Source organism: Acaromyces ingoldii (assembly GCF_003144295.1).
Source record: "Acaromyces ingoldii strain MCA 4198 unplaced genomic scaffold FA10scaffold_5, whole genome shotgun sequence".
NCBI classification, from domain to species: Eukaryota; Fungi; Basidiomycota; class Exobasidiomycetes; order Exobasidiales; family Cryptobasidiaceae; genus Acaromyces; species Acaromyces ingoldii.
Genome location: NW_020290251.1, coordinates 1,844,433 through 1,861,003, shown reverse-complemented (window position 1 = coordinate 1,861,003; position 16,571 = coordinate 1,844,433). Strand labels below are relative to the sequence as shown.

General features: G+C 58.6%; 7 protein-coding genes across 7 annotated transcripts; 5 read left to right on the top strand and 2 right to left on the bottom strand.

Moving 5' to 3' along the window:
- Positions 1-204: 204 nt before the first annotated feature.
- FA10DRAFT_232766 (dihydrodipicolinate synthase) lies at positions 205-1,152 on the top strand (the record flags this gene model as incomplete). The annotated part of the gene is made up of 1 exon (XM_025518920.1): positions 205-1,152. The coding sequence occupies one exon, from the start codon at positions 205-207 to the stop codon at positions 1,150-1,152; it is 948 nt and encodes a 315-aa protein (XP_025375995.1).
- A 488-nt stretch (positions 1,153-1,640) lies between these two features.
- On the top strand, positions 1,641-5,597 carry FA10DRAFT_255151 (hypothetical protein; the record flags this gene model as incomplete). The annotated part of the gene is made up of 1 exon (XM_025519755.1): positions 1,641-5,597. One exon carries the CDS (start codon positions 1,641-1,643, stop codon positions 5,532-5,534), a length of 3,894 nt encoding a protein of 1,297 aa, XP_025375994.1. The 3' UTR covers positions 5,535-5,597.
- Positions 5,598-5,968: 371 nt separating this feature from the next.
- Positions 5,969-7,492, bottom strand: FA10DRAFT_233419 (MFS general substrate transporter; the record flags this gene model as incomplete). Its single annotated transcript, XM_025518948.1, has 1 exon — positions 5,969-7,492. The coding sequence occupies one exon, from the start codon at positions 7,490-7,492 to the stop codon at positions 5,969-5,971; it is 1,524 nt and encodes a 507-aa protein (XP_025375993.1).
- A 735-nt stretch (positions 7,493-8,227) lies between these two features.
- Positions 8,228-10,113, top strand: FA10DRAFT_272981 (FAD/NAD(P)-binding domain-containing protein; the record flags this gene model as incomplete). Its single annotated transcript, XM_025523152.1, has 3 exons — positions 8,228-8,401; positions 8,480-8,532; positions 8,595-10,113. The coding sequence occupies 3 exons, from the start codon at positions 8,228-8,230 to the stop codon at positions 10,111-10,113; spliced, it is 1,746 nt and encodes a 581-aa protein (XP_025375992.1).
- Positions 10,114-10,619: 506 nt separating this feature from the next.
- Positions 10,620-11,787, top strand: FA10DRAFT_296259 (hypothetical protein). Its single transcript, XM_025524491.1, has one exon. The coding sequence runs from the start codon at positions 10,662-10,664 to the stop codon at positions 11,754-11,756; it is 1,095 nt and encodes a 364-aa protein (XP_025375991.1). The 5' UTR covers positions 10,620-10,661; the 3' UTR covers positions 11,757-11,787.
- On the bottom strand, positions 11,777-12,950 carry FA10DRAFT_303716 (hypothetical protein). Its single transcript, XM_025525273.1, has 2 exons — positions 12,832-12,950; positions 11,777-12,763 (listed from the first exon to the last, which is right to left on the bottom strand). The coding sequence occupies exons 1-2, from the start codon at positions 12,865-12,867 to the stop codon at positions 11,819-11,821; spliced, it is 981 nt and encodes a 326-aa protein (XP_025375990.1). The 5' UTR covers positions 12,868-12,950; the 3' UTR covers positions 11,777-11,818.
- A 587-nt stretch (positions 12,951-13,537) lies between these two features.
- Positions 13,538-16,295, top strand: FA10DRAFT_288313 (hypothetical protein; the record flags this gene model as incomplete). Its single annotated transcript, XM_025524197.1, has 4 exons — positions 13,538-13,602; positions 13,670-13,801; positions 13,877-16,133; positions 16,206-16,295. The coding sequence occupies 4 exons, from the start codon at positions 13,538-13,540 to the stop codon at positions 16,293-16,295; spliced, it is 2,544 nt and encodes an 847-aa protein (XP_025375989.1).
- Between the last annotated feature and the right edge of the window lie 276 nt (positions 16,296-16,571).

The following is a 16,571-nucleotide window of genomic DNA, read 5'->3' as shown; positions in this document are numbered from 1 at the left end:
TATTTATCATGATCAGCGCTGCTCGGCTGATAGAGCGACGGTGCCTGCAGTATATGCGACTTTATCAGGAAATAAGCCGAGCATGTACCGGGCTGCGCTTAGGCTAAATATTTAAACCCCCCCACTCTCTCTCACCTTCTTGCCTCTAAGCATCAAGACACCATCATCATGACACCAGCGGCCACAGACGAGGCAGCTCCATCAATGCACAAGCTGCCTGCTCGAGGCATCTATGCACCCACACTCACCTTCTTCAATCCCGATGATGACTCCGTCGACATTGAGACGACCGTTGCGCACGCTCTGCGTCTCGCCAGGGCAGGCTTGGCAGGTCTCGTCATCATGGGCTCCAACGGCGAGGCGCCTCTCATTGAGCCCGATGAGCGAAAAGCCATCGTATCAGCGATACGGAGAGCGCTAAACGAAAGCGGGCTTGGCGCACTCCACCTCATCGTTGGCACGGGAGCACAATCTCTCAGACTGACATTAAAGCAGACGCGGGACGCCGCACAGGCTGGTGCCGACTTTGCTCTCGTCCTTCCCCCCTCGTACTGGCCACCGGCAATGACAAAACCCGTCCTCAGCGCCTTTTTTGACAAAGTGTGCCAGCAGTCACCCATCCCCGTTCTTGCCTACAACTTCCCTCTCGTCGCAAGCGGCATCAACTTTACTTCGGATGATCTCATCGACATAGCTAAGCGGCAGCCTAACTTGGTGGGCGCCAAACTGACGTGCGGCAATCTCGGCACTGTCCAGCGTGTGTCGTCTGCACTTGGACCAGAGCGCTTCGCAGTGCTGGGCGGTCGCAGCGAGTTTGTCCTGCACGGCCTTGTCGGTGGCTCGCACGGCACGATTGGCGCCCTCGTCAACGTCGCACCGGCCGCACACGTGGCCCTCTACCGCGCATACACCAAGGGCGATCTGAAGGCCGCCCAGGAAATGCAGGCAATCATATCTGCAGCTGATGGAGACGTGTCCAAACTGGGCGTGGCGGGGCTCAAGGGGCTCGTCTGTGAGATTGCAGGTTGGGGCAAAGACAAGGCTAGCGTGCGTAGTCCGCTGCTTGCTGCGAAGCTGCCACCTTCTGTCTTCGAGAAGGGTAGCAGTGTCTCGAGGCTACTCCAGCTCGAGGCCGATGTGTCCAAGCCCTGATTATCCCTTGATTAGCGCTTGTAGAGCTCTCAATTAGCGCTTGTAGAGCTTGTACCCTAACCGACTCGCTCGAATCTAAAATTTCATGGCTGTTCAGCAGCACTTCCATTTCTTGCACTCCCTCTCATGCCATGTCTGCTGAAGATTCCCGCGGCTATAGATCTCAGCGACAAGTCATCAGTAGCCATGCTGCAGCAGAACGGGCACGACGCTGGCCGTGGTCCAGATGCGGAGCTTGCAAATCGAAGTAGCAAGTTGAATGGAGCCGCGCTTTGAGCCGAGCAAAGCGCGCGTACCACCAGTTGGAAGGAAATTTAAGCCTGGCGAGGCGTTTTCAGCCGAGTTTTGTTCCGGCACAGGTGGTCTGTGCCTCGTTCAGCGTTCTTCGTGGTTATCTATGCTCAGGAGCAAGTGGGGGGGAAGATCAGCCATCAATATATAATTGTCAGTGATTGCCTTCCGAAGTTGATCTAATCACACTGCCCAGCATGCCCGAGAGTACCCTTAGACGAGGCATTCGCATCGCCATTGATCGCGGCGGCACATTCTGTGACGTCTTTGCCACGATTCCTGATCACAAGCCGCTCGCCTTCAAGATCCTCAGCTCAGACCCGTCCAACTACGCTGATGCACCCACCGAGGCCGTTCGGAGAGTACTCTCGGTGGCTCGGGACCGTGACATTCCACGCAGCGAGCGCATCGATCTTGGCGACGTCGAGTCCATCCGAATGGGCACAACAGTTGCCACGAATGCACTGCTGGAGCGCAAAGGGGAGCCGACGGCCTTCTTAGTCACCAAAGGCTTCCGCGACCTTCTCGTCATCGGCAACCAAAGCCGACCCGACCTTTTTGACCTGAGTGTGCGCAGGGTAGACGCAATCCCGTCAGCCACCGTCGAGGTCGACGAGCGAGTCGTGCTGGCAGGCGACTTTGCATTACCCGACCTGCCAATCATCCCCTGCAATGGTTCCGACAGCGTGCAGATCGAAAGGGCCCTCGACATGGCCGCGGTAGAGAGAGACCTGCGCCAGTTGCACTGCCAAGGCTATCGCTCGCTCGCAGTCGCCCTCCTTCATTCGTACCTCTATCCACAGCATGAGCTCCTGATCGGTCAAAAGGCAATCGAGGTCGGCTTCGAGCATGTCTCGCTGTCGTCACAGGTTGCGCCTGTGATCAAGGCTGTTTCGCGTGCCCACTCGGCCACGGCGGACGCCTACCTCACACCAGAGCTGAGACGGACGGTCGACGCCTTCCTTGGCAGCTTTCACAATATCCAGCCTGGCATGGTGCAGTTCATGCAGAGCGACGGAGGTCTCGTCTCGGCGACGAGCTTTTCGGGCTTACGCGCCATTCTAAGCGGGCCGGCAGGAGGCGTCTGCGGTCTGGCGGCTACCTGCTTCGACGAGGAAGACGGCACACCCGTTATTGGATTCGATATGGGCGGCACCTCGACCGATGTCTCGCGCTACGATGGCTCTTTTGCCCACGTGCTCGAGACGACAACGGCAGGTGTGACGATCCAGACGCCACAGCTGGACATCAACACCGTGGCTGCAGGCGGTGGCTCGATTCTCTTCTGGCGCAACGGCATGTTTGCCGTGGGTCCTGAATCGGCTGGTGCACATCCAGGACCCGCCTGCTACCGCAAGGGTGGCCCGCTGACCATCACCGATGCAAACTTGATGCTGGGACGCATCATCCTTGACTCGTTTCCCTGCGTCTTTGGCCCCAACGAGAACGAGCCGCTCGACGTCGAAGTGGTCAAGGCCAAGTTTGCCGCCCTAGCAGAAGAGATCTCGGCCGACACTGGCAAGCCTATTGCTGCCCACGAAGTGGCTTTGGGTTTCATTGCCGTCGCCAACGAGTCCATGTGTCAGCCTGTGCGGGCACTTACGGAAGCGAAAGGGCATTCTCTCGCATCGCACAACCTGGCCGTGTTCGGTGGCGCCGGAGGACAGCATGCATGCGGTATTGCCGAAGCGCTCGAGATCGAGCGGGTCCTCCTGCATCGTCACGCCTCCATCCTGTCGGCATACGGCATTGCCCTTGCTGACATGGTACAGGACAAGGTCGTGGCCTTCCATGTCGTTTATGAGCCTACATCGATGAGCAAGATCAAGGAAAAAGTGCAGCAGATGAAAAAGAGCGCGCTTCAGGAGCTGGTGGCCAACGCGGCACCCTTTGCATCGACCGAGGTGGAAGTCTTTCTCAACATGCGCTTCGACGGCACCGACACCAGTCTGATGGTCCGCCAGCAGGAAAATGGCACCGACTGTGCCGCTGTGTTCCACCAGCAACACCAGCGCGAGTTCGGCTTCACTCTGCAGACCCGCAAAATCGTTGTCGAGGAGATCCGCGTCCGTGCCGTCGGTCGGACTGGCCTGCCAAAGTCGTCGAATGCACTGATGTCGACCATCGGCAAAATCATCAGCAGACCCATCCAGGAACCCACCGATGGATGCAAACGGAGGCACGTCTACTTTGCCCAGCATGGCTGGATCGAGTGCCCAGTCTTCGAGCTCTCTGAGCTGCAGACACCCAATCTGCACCTGGCAGGCCCGTGCATGATGATTGACAGCACCCAAACCATCGTCGTCGCGCCGGGCTACACGGCCGCAATTGCACCCGAGCACGTTGTGCTCAACCGTGCACCGCGAGCGAAGGTGCCTGAGACACCCAAGCTCCTTGACGACAATGACGCCGTGACGTTATCTATTTTTGCACACAAGTTCATGAGCATCGCCGAGCGGATGGGTGGCGCGCTACAGAAGACGTCGGTCTCCGTCAACATCAAGGAGCGACTTGACTTCAGCTGTTCCATCTTTACCGCCCAGGGTGACCTCGTCGCAAACGCACCCCACGTGCCAGCCATGCTGGGTTCGATGGCGTTTGCAGTCAAGTACCAGCTAGCGCTGTGGAAAGGCAAGCTGGCGCCTGGCGATGTGTTGCTTTCCAACCATCCGGTCGCTGGAGGGGTACATCTGCCCGACATGACGGTCATCACCCCAGTGTTCGATGACGGCGAGCTCATCTTCTGCCTCGCCAGTCGTGGTCACCATGCCGATGTCGGTGGAATTCTCCCTGGCTCGATGCCGCCCCACTCCAAAACAATCTTTGACGAGGGCGCTTCGATCGAGTCACTCAAAGTAGTGGAAGCGGGCACGTTCAAGGAGGAAGAGCTCACGAGGCTCTTGGTCGACGAGCCGCAGAAGCAGCCGGGCGGGCACGGTACCCGCACCCTCGCCGATAACGTCAGCGATATCCGTGCCCAGATTGCTGCAAACAATCGCGGGTCCCATCTGCTAGGCCAGCTCGTCAATACCTACGGCCTTGCCAGCGTGCAGTCACACATGAAGGGAATCCAACGCAAGGCCGAGGGCGCAGTCCGTAAGCTGCTGCGCAACTTTGGCCAGCTGCGCAACTTCCAGCCGGCCACTGCCGTCGACTACATGGACGACGGCACGCCCATCAGGCTAGAGATAGCTATCGATGAGCAGGGTGGCGCGGTCTTTGACTTTACTGGGACAGGTCCCGAGGTGCTTGGCAACTGGAATGCGCCGACGGCGATCTGCTTCTCTTCGATCATCTACGCACTGCGCAGCATGCTGGCAACGGACATGCCCCTCAATCAGGGCTGCTTGGACCCACTCAAAGTCATTGTGCCGCCCAACTCGCTCCTGTCGCCCTCGCGCGATGCAGCTGTGTGCGGTGGAAACGTACTGACGTCGCAGCGCATCACCGATGTCATCCTCAAGGCATTTGAGGCTTGTGCCGCCAGCCAGGGCTGCATGAACAACCTGACCTTTGGCTATCAGGATCCAAACGGCGATACACTGGGGTTCTACGAGACAATTGCAGGAGGCAGCGGCGCCGGTCCCACCTGGCACGGTACGAGCGGAGTGCAGACGCACATGACTAACACTCGCATTGGCGACGCCGAGGTCATGGAACGACGCTACCCTGTGATCGTCCGCGAGTTTTGTATTCGACCGGAGTCCGGAGGAGCGGGTTTACATCGCGGTGGGGACGGTGTCGTGCGCGAGATCGAGTTTCGCCGTCCCCTTACCTGCTCAATACTGTCCGAGAGAAGATCCCGAGCGCCCTATGGCATGGCGGGAGGCCAGGACGCCGACGTGGGACGCAACTACTGGCTCCGTGCTGACGCCAAGCAGCCCGGTGGCTACCTCCCGCCCGTCTCGCTGGGCGGCAAGAATTCGACCAACATGAAGCAGGGCGACCGCATCCGCATCATGACACCAGGCGGCGGAGGATACGGCACGCCCACGCAGGCACATCTGGCGGACGTAAAGACGGAGATGCCCTGGGTCCCCGTCGCCAATGGTTCCTGGTCAGAACGAGCAGCGATTCAGGCTTCGAACTAGTAGTCAGAGTGCTCTTAGCTACCATTCTCGTCCATCTGTGCGGTGAACATCCTCTCAATGCCCACGAAGCATTTTCATCTAAATCCGTGACCTTGGCCTGGCCCCGTAGCCGTTTGTGTTTGTGTTTCCTGCACATGCTCCTTTGTCATCACGCAGGCATCGAGGTGTGTGAGTTTGCGGAGAAAGTCAGGTTGCATCGATGGAAAATAGCATTTCTGGCCTCATAATAAGCCACCCATGGGGAGTACAGTACTGTACAGTACTGTACTCAATAGAACATCTTCTCGTCGTCCCAACCCAGTGGTGCTGATCCTTGGTATGTTAACTAAGCAATTTTCAGCGTGATATTTCCAGAGTAAACAAGCAAGGGAAGAAGAAGGAGAAAATGTGTACAAGGTGAAAAGCGTGAGACAGAAGCAGGGATTCGCGCAAGTCTAGAGCATGTACCGCATCGACCTCTTCTCAAAATCGGTCTCGTCGGCAAACAGCTTCTCGTTTTCAATGGCACCATCAGTCGAAGAAGGGCCGTGCTCTTGGCGATACGCCTCTGCCTCGCGGTCGCGCTGCTTGTTGCGCCAATGGTAGAGGAGTCGCAGGAGGACAAGACAGATAAAAGCAAGACCGTAGAAGACAGCAACGAGTGTCTTTCCGGTGTGGTAGCCCGGCGCTTCTTTTGCTTGGAACGTGTTCGGTCCAATCCAGTTGCCGGCGCCATAGGCAATGATCTGAAGAGCGCTGACTGTGAGCTTCTTGGTGTAGCCGAGCGAGTTGTTGGAGATGAGGGTCATGACAAGACCCCACGCGCAACCAGCGGCCGAAATGAAGTAGTAACCGAGCAGGAGGACCGGCCGGGCGCTAAAGGGGACCGTGATCATCAAGAGGCCGCCCAAGAAGGGGAAGAAGATGGCGATCATGGCGAAGCCGGTGCGATCGTTGAACCTGTCGGAGAGGCGGGTGAGGACGAGCTTGAAGGCTAGGTCTACGAATCCACCTGGCATGCCCAGCAGGAGCGCTTGCCGACTAGTGAAGCCGAACGACTTGATGACGAGCGAGCCAAAGGTAGTGACACCGCCATTGGGGATGTTCATGAACAAAGAGAAGAAGAAAATAAGATATGTGGCCGGGTCGACAAAGGCCTCGCGGAGCTGAGCTCGGTCGAACTTCTTTGACGAACCGACGCCCTGGAAGTTCTCGCGGATGAGATCGATGGCGATACGCTTCTCGCGGTGGCTGAGGAACTTAGCATTGGCCTGCGTGTCAGGCAGGACAAACCAGTAGACGACGCCGGTGACGGTGGTGACGAGACCGAAGAGAAGGAAGAGAATCTGCCAAGAGTCGATGGCAAGGGTGCCGGGTGTGATTCCAGAGAGGCCGAAAGCAATGGGTGCGCAGATCAGCGTCGCTACACCGTTGCAGCACAGCCAGTAGCCGACTCGACGCGCCTGCTGAGAGCGCGGGTACCAGACGGAAACAAAAAGGAGAAAGGCGGGCGTGATGACGGCCTCAAATGCGCCGAGGAGAGAACGGGCAATCATAAGGCCGGCATAGCTTGTGCAGGCGGCATGGCAGGCGAGGATCGCGCCCCAGATGCTGACGTTGATGGCGGTAAACTTGCCTAGAGAGAAGCGCTTGAGACTATAGGCAATGAAAGGCTGGGCTGCAATGTAGCCTGCGTAGAAGATCGAGCTGACGTAGGAGTACTCTTGGCCAGTCAGGTGGGTGTCCTCGCGCACACCCATTACCGAGGCATAGTTGAGTGTGGTCTTGTCGGCAAATTGCAGCGCATACACCCAGCACAGCAGGGGTATGAGACGCAGGTCGAGCTTGCGGAGGAGTGCGCGACCCTCAGAGGCCTCGTAGGCAATAGGTCCTTCGTTTGCTAGCGCGAGGGCAGCGTCGATGGTCTTGTTGCCTAGAGGCACAAACGCCTGTACGTCCGACTTGCTGTTCTGGTCCATCGATGAGTCGTGCTTGTACTCTTGCACCTCGCATTCAGCTGGATCCTTGCGCTCAAGAGTGTCCTGCTTGTCCGACATGATACGCAAGTGGCGGATAGGCTATAGCTGTCGTGCTTCTAGAGAGTGGTGTGCACAGAAGGGAATGGCGAGCGAGGCAAGCCGGGGTGTGGGGATGGGTACAATGACGGCCAGATCCAGGCCATTTAAGCATAAGCGCTAGAGCAGGAATCGTGATGCGCTGCTCCGTACAGCTGCCATCGTTACATGCTTCCAAAGGAGACAGATAGTGTATGTGGCTTGGGGCCAAGATGTCTGTCTGTCTGGCTTGTTGGATAAGTTCCTGGCTTTATCTCGCCCGACGCGCCAATTTCACCAAAAGCTCTGTCCATGTGCCCAAAGCGATTGCAAATGAGCCGATGAGACTGCAGCTGCATTAGCAGCCGAGCGCTGGCCGACAAGTGCGTGGGACCCTAGATAGAGTGACAAGTCCGCTCTTTCCTCGGCTGAATTAAAGCTTATTCAGAAGATATGCGAATTGAGCCGTGTTTGATCCGACGCTTGCGCTGCTCTTTGCGACATTGAGCAAGGCCACTTCATTACCCCAGCAGCTGGCACCCTGCATAAAGTCAGTCTTCTCCCAATCGGACCGCACGCCCCAACGTAGCAGTGAGTATAAGACCATCTCGACCGAAGGGTATTTTCACCCCTGAAGCAAACGCTCTTTCCCCAAGAACTATGGCCCCCGTCGCGACGTCCACTAGGACATCATCCGGCTCACAACATGCTTCGTCTGAATACAAGGTGTGGGAAGCGCCCTTTGGCACCGGCCGCACCGTCCGCGTCCTTTGCATAGGCGCAGGCGCAAGCGGACTCAATCTTGCGCACCAACTCGTGCAAGACTACGGTGCTGTTCCCGGCCCTGGGGGTCTTGCATCCAAGCAGAACGGAGACGGCCGCGGTGCTGCATCGAGTTCACGTCGCGTTGAGTTAACACTGTACGACAAGAATCCAGAGGTGGCGGGTACATGGTACGAAAACAAGTGAGTGCCGTCCGGACGCCGGTTGAAGCGAGGAGCTTGCACTGATGAAGCATGACGGACAGGTATCCTGGCGTCCAGTGCGACATCCCATCAATCAACTACCAGTACACCTGGGCGCCAAGTCCCAAGTGGAAGTCGTACTATGCCACCGGCCCGGAAATCTTTCGCTACTTCAAGAATGTCGCCGTGGAACACAACCTGCTCCGTTTTGCCCGCCTTCGTCACAAGCTTGTGCATGCACAGTGGGACGAGCAACGCAAGGTGTGGAAGGTGAAGCTGGAGCGCAACGGCGATCCCAACGACATAATCGAGGATGAGGGAGAAGTATTGGTGAATGCCACGGGCGTGCTCAACAAATGGCGATGGCCAGACCTGCCTCATCGCGAGCGCTTCCAGGGCAAATTGCTGCACAGCGCCAGCTACGAAGAGGGCTACTCGCTCGAGGGCAAGCGCGTCATGGTCATCGGTTCCGGCTCTTCTGGCGTACAGATCATCCCCGCCATCTTGGACAGAGTGTCTTCGCTCGTCACGTTCGTCCGCAGCCCAACGTGGATCACGGCTGGCTTTGCCCAGCGTTTTGCAGGCAAGGATGGGTGCAACTTTGACTACAACGAAGAACAGCGCGAAGTCTTCAAGTCGAATCCCAGGCTGTACCTCGACTACCGCAAGTACATCGAGTCGGAGCTGAACACCCGCTTCCGCTTTATTCTCAATGGATCCCAAGAGCAGAAGGAGGCGCGCAAGTTTGCCGAGTCAGAGATGCGCCGCAAGCTGCAGAGCAAGCCCGAGCTACAGGATGCCATTATTCCGACCAACTTTGCAGTCGGCTGTCGCCGCCCCACCCCAGGCAACGGCTACCTCGAGGCACTCTGTTCAGACAAGGTGCAGGTTGTCCGCTCCGATATTGCCGAATTCACAGAGAGGGGCGTACGGGACAAAGACGGCATCGAGCACACGGCCGACGTCATCATTTGCGCCACCGGTTTTGACGTCAGCTGGCGGCCGCGCTACCCGCTCATTGGGCGTGAGGGACATGACCTAGCCCAGGACTGGGCAAAGGGGCCAGACAACTACCTCTCGGTGACTGTGCCCTACTTCCCCAATTACTTTACCTTTATGGGCCCCTTTGCACCCTACGGCCACGGCTCGGTGCTGCCGATGACGGAGCACTTTGCCAGGCACTTTTCGCAGATGGTGGGCAAGATGCTGGATGAGCGGGTGCAATCATTTGAGCCTACGGCAGAGGCCGTCGCCGACTTTCGCGAGCACCGACAGAAGTTCCTGCCTCGAACGGCATGGATGTCGCCCTGCCGGTCCTGGTTCAAGCAGAGCACAGTGGATGGCGAGGTGATGATGTGGCCTGGCTCGCGCATCCACTTCTTTGAGACGATGCAAAAGGTCCGATGGGAAGACTACAAGATTGAATACTGCTCCAAGAATCGATTCGAGTACTTTGGCAACGGCTTCGCCACGCGCGAGACAGACGGCCGTGATCTGTCGTACTACCTCGGTCTTCGAGACGGCAAAGACGTCCAGCCAGACTACCGTGACGAGGACATTGACATCTTTCTGAGCGCCTGATGGCTTCCCTGTTCATCATGCTTCCATGATCAACTATACTTTACAACCCTTGCTGAAGAGACGTGCAATGACATGACATGACACATAACATTGGCGGGCAGAGAGAGGGGCGGAGTCAATTGTGCACAATTGTCCGTAGATACTGTATGTCCTCTATCTCTGGTCTCGCACGAGTCGCTCGACCTCGCCCTTATGACAGGCGGAGAGGACCGCGATAGTGCCCACGTCAGTCCTTTTTCTTCGGCTGAAAGGCACGGCCAGAACCTGGCACAGCTCCCTCCCATTCCTGCCTTCGGGCCGCAAATTTAAGTTTTGGGTCGTGAACTACATCTGTCTCTGGTCCAACGGACTTCTCGGGAGCTCGGTAGAACGTCGGCTCATTGCTTGTCTGTTCACGGTCGAAGTGCATGCGTTTTTCGTAAAGAAAAATCTGGTCACTGCAAGGGTGGGCCGGGAATAAGACCACTTCCTCGCGAGAATGATGCTTGGGGATATATACGCTGTCCACTTTGAATCTGTCGCGGTCGCTCATCGCAACCAGACTAGCCATGGCGCCCATTGCGACGACTACGATCACCCCACAGGCAAGCACCAACCGAGAAGCGCTTCCCAAGATTCTCCTGCTGGATGAAGTCCATCTCGCAAAAGACGAGCTCGCTGAGCTGCAGGGGAAAGCGACGGTCCTCCTCTCCAAGGCCGTCTCGCGCGCGCAGCTCATGGCCATGTTTGCTCCCGGCGGCGAGTACGACGACATTGCTGGCATCTATCGCCACTTTGGCGCGGGTCGGTCTGTGAAGCTCACGGGTCGCTTCGATGCCGAGCTGGTGGCCGCCTTGCCCAAATCGATGCGTTTTATTGTCCACAACGGCGCCGGGTACGACCAGCTGGACGTTGCCGCCCTCTCCTCGCGCAACATTCAGGCCTCGAATGTGCCCCAGGCCGTCGACGATGCTACCTCGGACATTGCCCTCTTTCTCCTCCTCGGCGCACTGCGCAGGATACCTGCTGCTCAGCTGCAGCTTGCGCAGGGCTACTTCAACTCGCACTTTGCATCCACGTCGGCACGCGACCCTCGGGGAAAGGTGCTCGGCATCGTGGGCGCCGGTGGCATCGGGCGGGCACTAGCGTACAAGGCCTCGCACGCACTCGGCATGAGCGTCATCTACCACAACCGCCGGCCGCTGACCATGGAGGAAGAGGAGGCGGCAGCAAAAGGCGGCATGGCGTATGTGCCCACTCTGGAAGGGCTGCTGGAGCGCGCCGACGTGGTGTCACTGCACTGCCCACTGACGCAAGAGACGCGGGGTCTCATTGGCCGCGCCCAACTGGCGCGCATGAAACCAAGCGCCGTCCTCATAAACACAGCCCGGGGTGCCATTGTCAAGGAAGAGGAGCTTGCAGAGGCGCTAGAGAACAGCGTCATTGGCGGTGCAGGACTCGATGTCTACGAGGTCGAGCCTGCGGTGCACGCTAGACTCGTGGCACAGAAAGACAAGGTGCTGCTGCTTCCCCACATTGGCACCCTCACCTATGAGACACAGCGGGAGATGGAGGCCGTCTGCTTGCGCAATCTCATTGCTGGACTGGACACGGGCAGGCTCAAATTCACCGTACCCGAGCAGCAAAGTGTATGCTTCCAGTAGATACGTGCTTGTTCCAATGTCACACGTTGGAGATACAGATAATTACATGCAAGGATGCAGCGCTACTCGTCTTTGAAAGTGAGCCCAGAGCGGACGCGGATGGCGCCGGCCATGGCAGTGCTGTCGAGCTGGCCCTCACTCAGGGGAACGGCCATGCGCGCTTCTTCGAGGTGTGACAGAGCCAGCTTCAGGGCCTGATGATCCATGCCAACTCCGTTGGCGAGGGCAAGAGCGTGCTTGCCGTCCTTGATGGCCAGCTCGACGCGGAAGCTCGGCGTTCCGTCGACTGGTTGCTTGTATGCGCCCGAGACGATGCGATCCGAGTAGTTGTAGAGAGCCGAAGCGGGCGTAAACATGCCCTCGATGAGGCTGTGCAGGGCACCACTGCCGACGCCCACCTTCTGCGCCATGACATGCGCTGCCGACACGGCCTCGGTGATGCCGAGCAGGAGGCTGTTGGCAACCAGCTTGAGCTGCGAGGCCTTGCAGACGTCGCAGCCCAAGAACAGAGCCCGCTGCGCCACGATGCCCTCGAGGTATGGCTTGACTATGTCGGCCGAACACGCATCCGTGCTCGAGACGAGCGCCAGCAGCTGGCCCTTTTCTGCAGCGGATGCAGAGCCCATTACGGGTGACGACACGATGCCTGCGATGTTGTCTCGGCTCACCTCGTCTGCAAGCCACGCGATTGTGTCAGGGTGAACCGTTGATAGCTCCACCAGGACCGTCTTCTGCTTCTTCTTCTTTTGCCCTTCTTTCTCTCTTAGAGCAGCCAATATCCTTGTCAAGCTGCTTTTGACGGCGGCATCGTCAGAAAGGCAGTGAAAGATAACGTCGCACTGCTTAGCCACCTCCTCTACATTTGACACCATCCGAGCGCCCAGCTTGACGACCGGCGCGCCTTTCTCCGGTGTCCGGTTCCAGCAGCAAAGCGGCTCCCCAGACACGTCGTTGAGGTGCCGCTGAAGGTGCGAGGCCATCGCGAGGCCCATCGTCCCAAGCCCGATCTGTCGGCGCGAAAGCAGGCAGTCTGATTAGCCGATGAAGCGAGCATCTTAGAGTTCAACCGACTCACCCAGCCAAGCCTTGCTTGCGACATGATTGCAACCATGAGTGGTCTTCGATGAGGGAGCCACGGGCCTTTGTGTTGGCGAGAAGCTGCGCCTGGACTCAGATCACTTTTCACCGTGGGGGGATCAATCCAACATTGCGTGGTAGTGGAGGGGAGCGAAGAGATTGCAATCAGCCGAGAAGGTTCCGGCAAATGAGCCGAGACCCGTCCCTAGCCAGTTCCCACAACCCGCCACGATCGAGGCTTTACCGTGGTTGAAATTGGAGCGGGGCAACACAGACGTCTGGACGGCGGTGAGGGTGAGGGGTAGCCAACGGAACAGAGGACAGGCACTGTCGCGCAAATAGCTTCAGATGGATCCATGCGGGTCGGTCAGACACAGCAAAAGTGAGTGTGAGAAAGAGCAGTGTGTAGTCTTCTCTTTAGAGCATGCAAGTGTCACTCATCTCGCAGCAGAAGCAATCATCGTCAGGCGACAAGGGCTAGGACACATCATTGACCTTTAGCTGGCAGTGACTTTGCCGCTTGGCGGGCCGCCGACGCTGCTTTCCTCGGAGAAGGCGCGGTGGGAGGGCCCTGATCTCAACTCGATTTGATAAGGTTTGTTTTCGCGTGAACGGGACTCGGAGGGCCACTTGATAAAATTGTTGTCGCACCCGTTGCTACAGAACCACCCAGCCATTCCTCTCCGCGACGCCGCAGCTGCAGCATGGTCCGGGTGACCCACCCATCTCATCGCCCCGAGGCAGCAGCGAGCAGCAGCAGGACGCAACAGTGAGGACCCGCTGTCAGGCAGCCGGACGCGCGACAGACATACTGACACCCCTGACATCCCACCCAGAGCCTGCGTAGAGTGCCGGCTGGCAAAGGTTCGCTGCGAGCAAGAACCGTCCAACATCTGTGCACGGTGCACCAGCCTCGGCTTTGACTGCGTCTTTGTGCATCATCCGCGCGGGCGAAAGCCAAAGAGCCGGTGAGCTGGGCCATGCATACAACCTAGTTAGGGCGGGCCAGAATGCAGGCTGATGGAGACGATCCTACCATGCAGCCTCCAAGGCCGCGATGCATCGTCCATTGGGCCAGCTGCACACGCCCGCCGACGAAAGACGCCAACGCCAGAGACTCCTCAAGGTGCTTCAGCAACGTCGTCGTCCAATGAGGCAAGCTCGTCTCAAAACCCTGCTGCCGGCAGCGACGAGTACCACAGCAGTCCCGCACACTCGGCCACGACGATTCGACCGCGGCCAAAGCCGTCTCTCGACTTTGATGGTGCACGCAAGAGGATGTTGCAGGCACTGCATCGCCAGAAGCGACGGAGAGCCGCCCCCTTCACATTCGTCAACCTTGGCTCGATGGACAACCTCTATCAAGGTAGAAGGGAAAGTGCTGGGAGGCTAAACGAGCAGGGATCTCGCGAGACACCGGTCGCTGCCGACTCTGCCCTGCTTGCAGTCCAGCCAATGACGCTGAAGCGCATCTTGCAGCCTCTCAATGCCGACGATGACGGCACCGAGGGCACTGCGCAGGGCGCTTCCTACGACGAGGCAGTGGCTGCAACCGACTTTGGCTTCGACGATGCCGTCTCACAGGGACTGCTTCCCCTCTTCACGGCCCGTCGCCTCTTTCACTTTTTCATCACCCACCTCAACATGTGGAGCATGATCATTGACCCAGACCTGCACACGCACGACTATGTCCGCCGCACCTCGCCCTTTCTCTACTCGGTCATCCTCCACCTTGCCGCTCGCTTCTCCGTCGATGAGGTGTACGGCCACGCGCCCGGCGAGCCGGAGCGGGTGATGCAGGTGCCGACGGTGACGCAGACGGAATGCAGGCACCTCCAAGTGATTGCCAAGAACCACGCAGCGACGGTCTTCATCGACGGCGACCGCACCGTCGAAGCCGTCCAGGCCTTTTTTCTCCTCGCGACGTGGAAGGAGCACGACGATGCGCTGTCGTACGTGCAGTCAGGCTTTGCCTTTCGCCTAGCCATGGACATGGAGCTGGGCAAGGGGGTGCCAAAGTCGCTGCAGAAGCTTGCCCTCTCGGAGCAAGGCAGATCACAGCAGGTGCGGCGCCTCATTGAGCTGCTGCGCAACCGAGAGCGGTGCTGCCTGCAGCTCTTTGTGCAGGACCGCAGCCAGGCTTTCCACTACATCCGCCATTTCACCTTTTCCGTCCTGGAGCCCGTCATCAGCGGTGCGTTTGAGTGGTACCTGCAACCGGGTGCGAAGCCGTGGGATGTGTTTTTGTGTGCCAGCGTCGAGTGCCGCAAGGTGCAGTCCAAGTATCAGGGCATCATGACGAGCGTCGCCTCGGCCGTCGCAGACAGAGACGCTGCGGCGGCGGCAATCGAGGGTGACCTCGACGCCTGGCACTCGACATGGGCACGCAGGCTCGACGAGGAGCACGAGCAGTGGACACGGGCTCACGATGGCGCCCTGCCACCCCATGCGCCGCAGATGAGCTTCATGCAGGCATCCATGGCCCTCTGGCGCGACAGCATCAAGCTCCATCTCGTCGCAGATCTCCTCGAGCAGGATCTTCGGACCACCCAGTCTTCCTCGCCATCGCCCCGCCACTATGCCCACGACTACGAGTCAGGAGCCACCACCAACAACACGGGCTCGGGAGAAGCAGGGGCGGCCACACCCCGGCGGATCGTCAATCTCGTCGGTCTTCCTGCTTTCAGTCTGTGTGTGCGAGCGGCGCGTGGCGTAATCTCGGCGCTTTGCTCGCTGCCACCGGCAGTCCTGCGCCACGCACCCGACTCCATCCACCTGCTCGCCGACCATACGGGCTTGTTTCTCTGCGGCATGGTCTGCATCCGCTCGGACCCACCACTGTCCTCCGAGTACCTGAGGACGACGCTGAGTGCGGTGGAGCGGATGCGAGACGCGCTGTGGCAGGCGACCATCCAGGAGAACGACAGCGTCGCACTGCATGCCAGGTACCTCGACAGCCTCGCTGAGGTATTGCGTCCGACGAAGAAAGCCCCAAAGCCTTTGTCCCGGCATCACGTCGGCCAGCATCAGCACGAGAGGCACACGACGACGGCGAGAACGCCTCGATCGGGCAAGCAGCAGCAGCGGATACCGCAACCAGTTGCAATCCCCGACGGCACCTCGACGGACCAGACGCATACAGGGCATGGGGTTCCTTCTCGGTGTCTGCCACACAGCGCCGAGTACGACGACAGTGCCTCGGTGCTGTCGTCGCTAGGCTCCATGGCCGACCTTACGGCCATGACGTCCGTCAGCCCAGACGTGGTGCTCACAGCCCCGGCCGACAACTGGTTCGAGAGCGTGAGTGTTGCCAGAGAGAGGCGCAACTAAGAATTGTACGCGTTTTGCTGATATGTTTTCTGCCTCTCACAGTTTCTCGCAGAGCCGGTCTCTTCGGACGGCGAAGAGCACATGGAAGATATCCTGGGGATCATCAACAGCCACTTTGGTCAGATTGCCTAACATTGAAGAGCGTGGGCAGCAGCAGTCGTATATCTATATATCTTTATTGGTGGGGCCGCGGCCCAGAGGGAGTCTACCGTGCAACCACACGAAGACGTGCATGTGGACCCAATGCCTTTGTACTCGATAGCCAAAGCAACGAGTGACCAGTATGTTTTTCTGCTCAGCTGGCGCAAAATACTGACGAGGACCTTGACGGTTGCGATCGACGCGAGGTGTGGTGGTCGCTGCGCGGGAACCGGGCTGCTGCTACCGGTGCTAGCGCGTGCATCGTCG

What these genes read in the sequence shown, in the direction of transcription:
- FA10DRAFT_296259 (XM_025524491.1), top strand. Translation starts at nt 10,662, where the DNA reads ATGGCGCCCATTGCGACGACTACGATCACCCCACAGGCAAGCACCAAC.
- FA10DRAFT_303716 (XM_025525273.1), bottom strand. Translation starts at nt 12,867, where the DNA reads ATGGTTGCAATCATGTCGCAAGCAAGGCTTGGCTGG. An exon ending in CGCAAGCAAGGCTTGGCTGG is followed by an intron (nt 12,764 to 12,831) that starts GTGAGTCGGTTG and finishes TCGCGCCGACAG; the next exon opens with ATCGGGCTTGGGACGATGGG.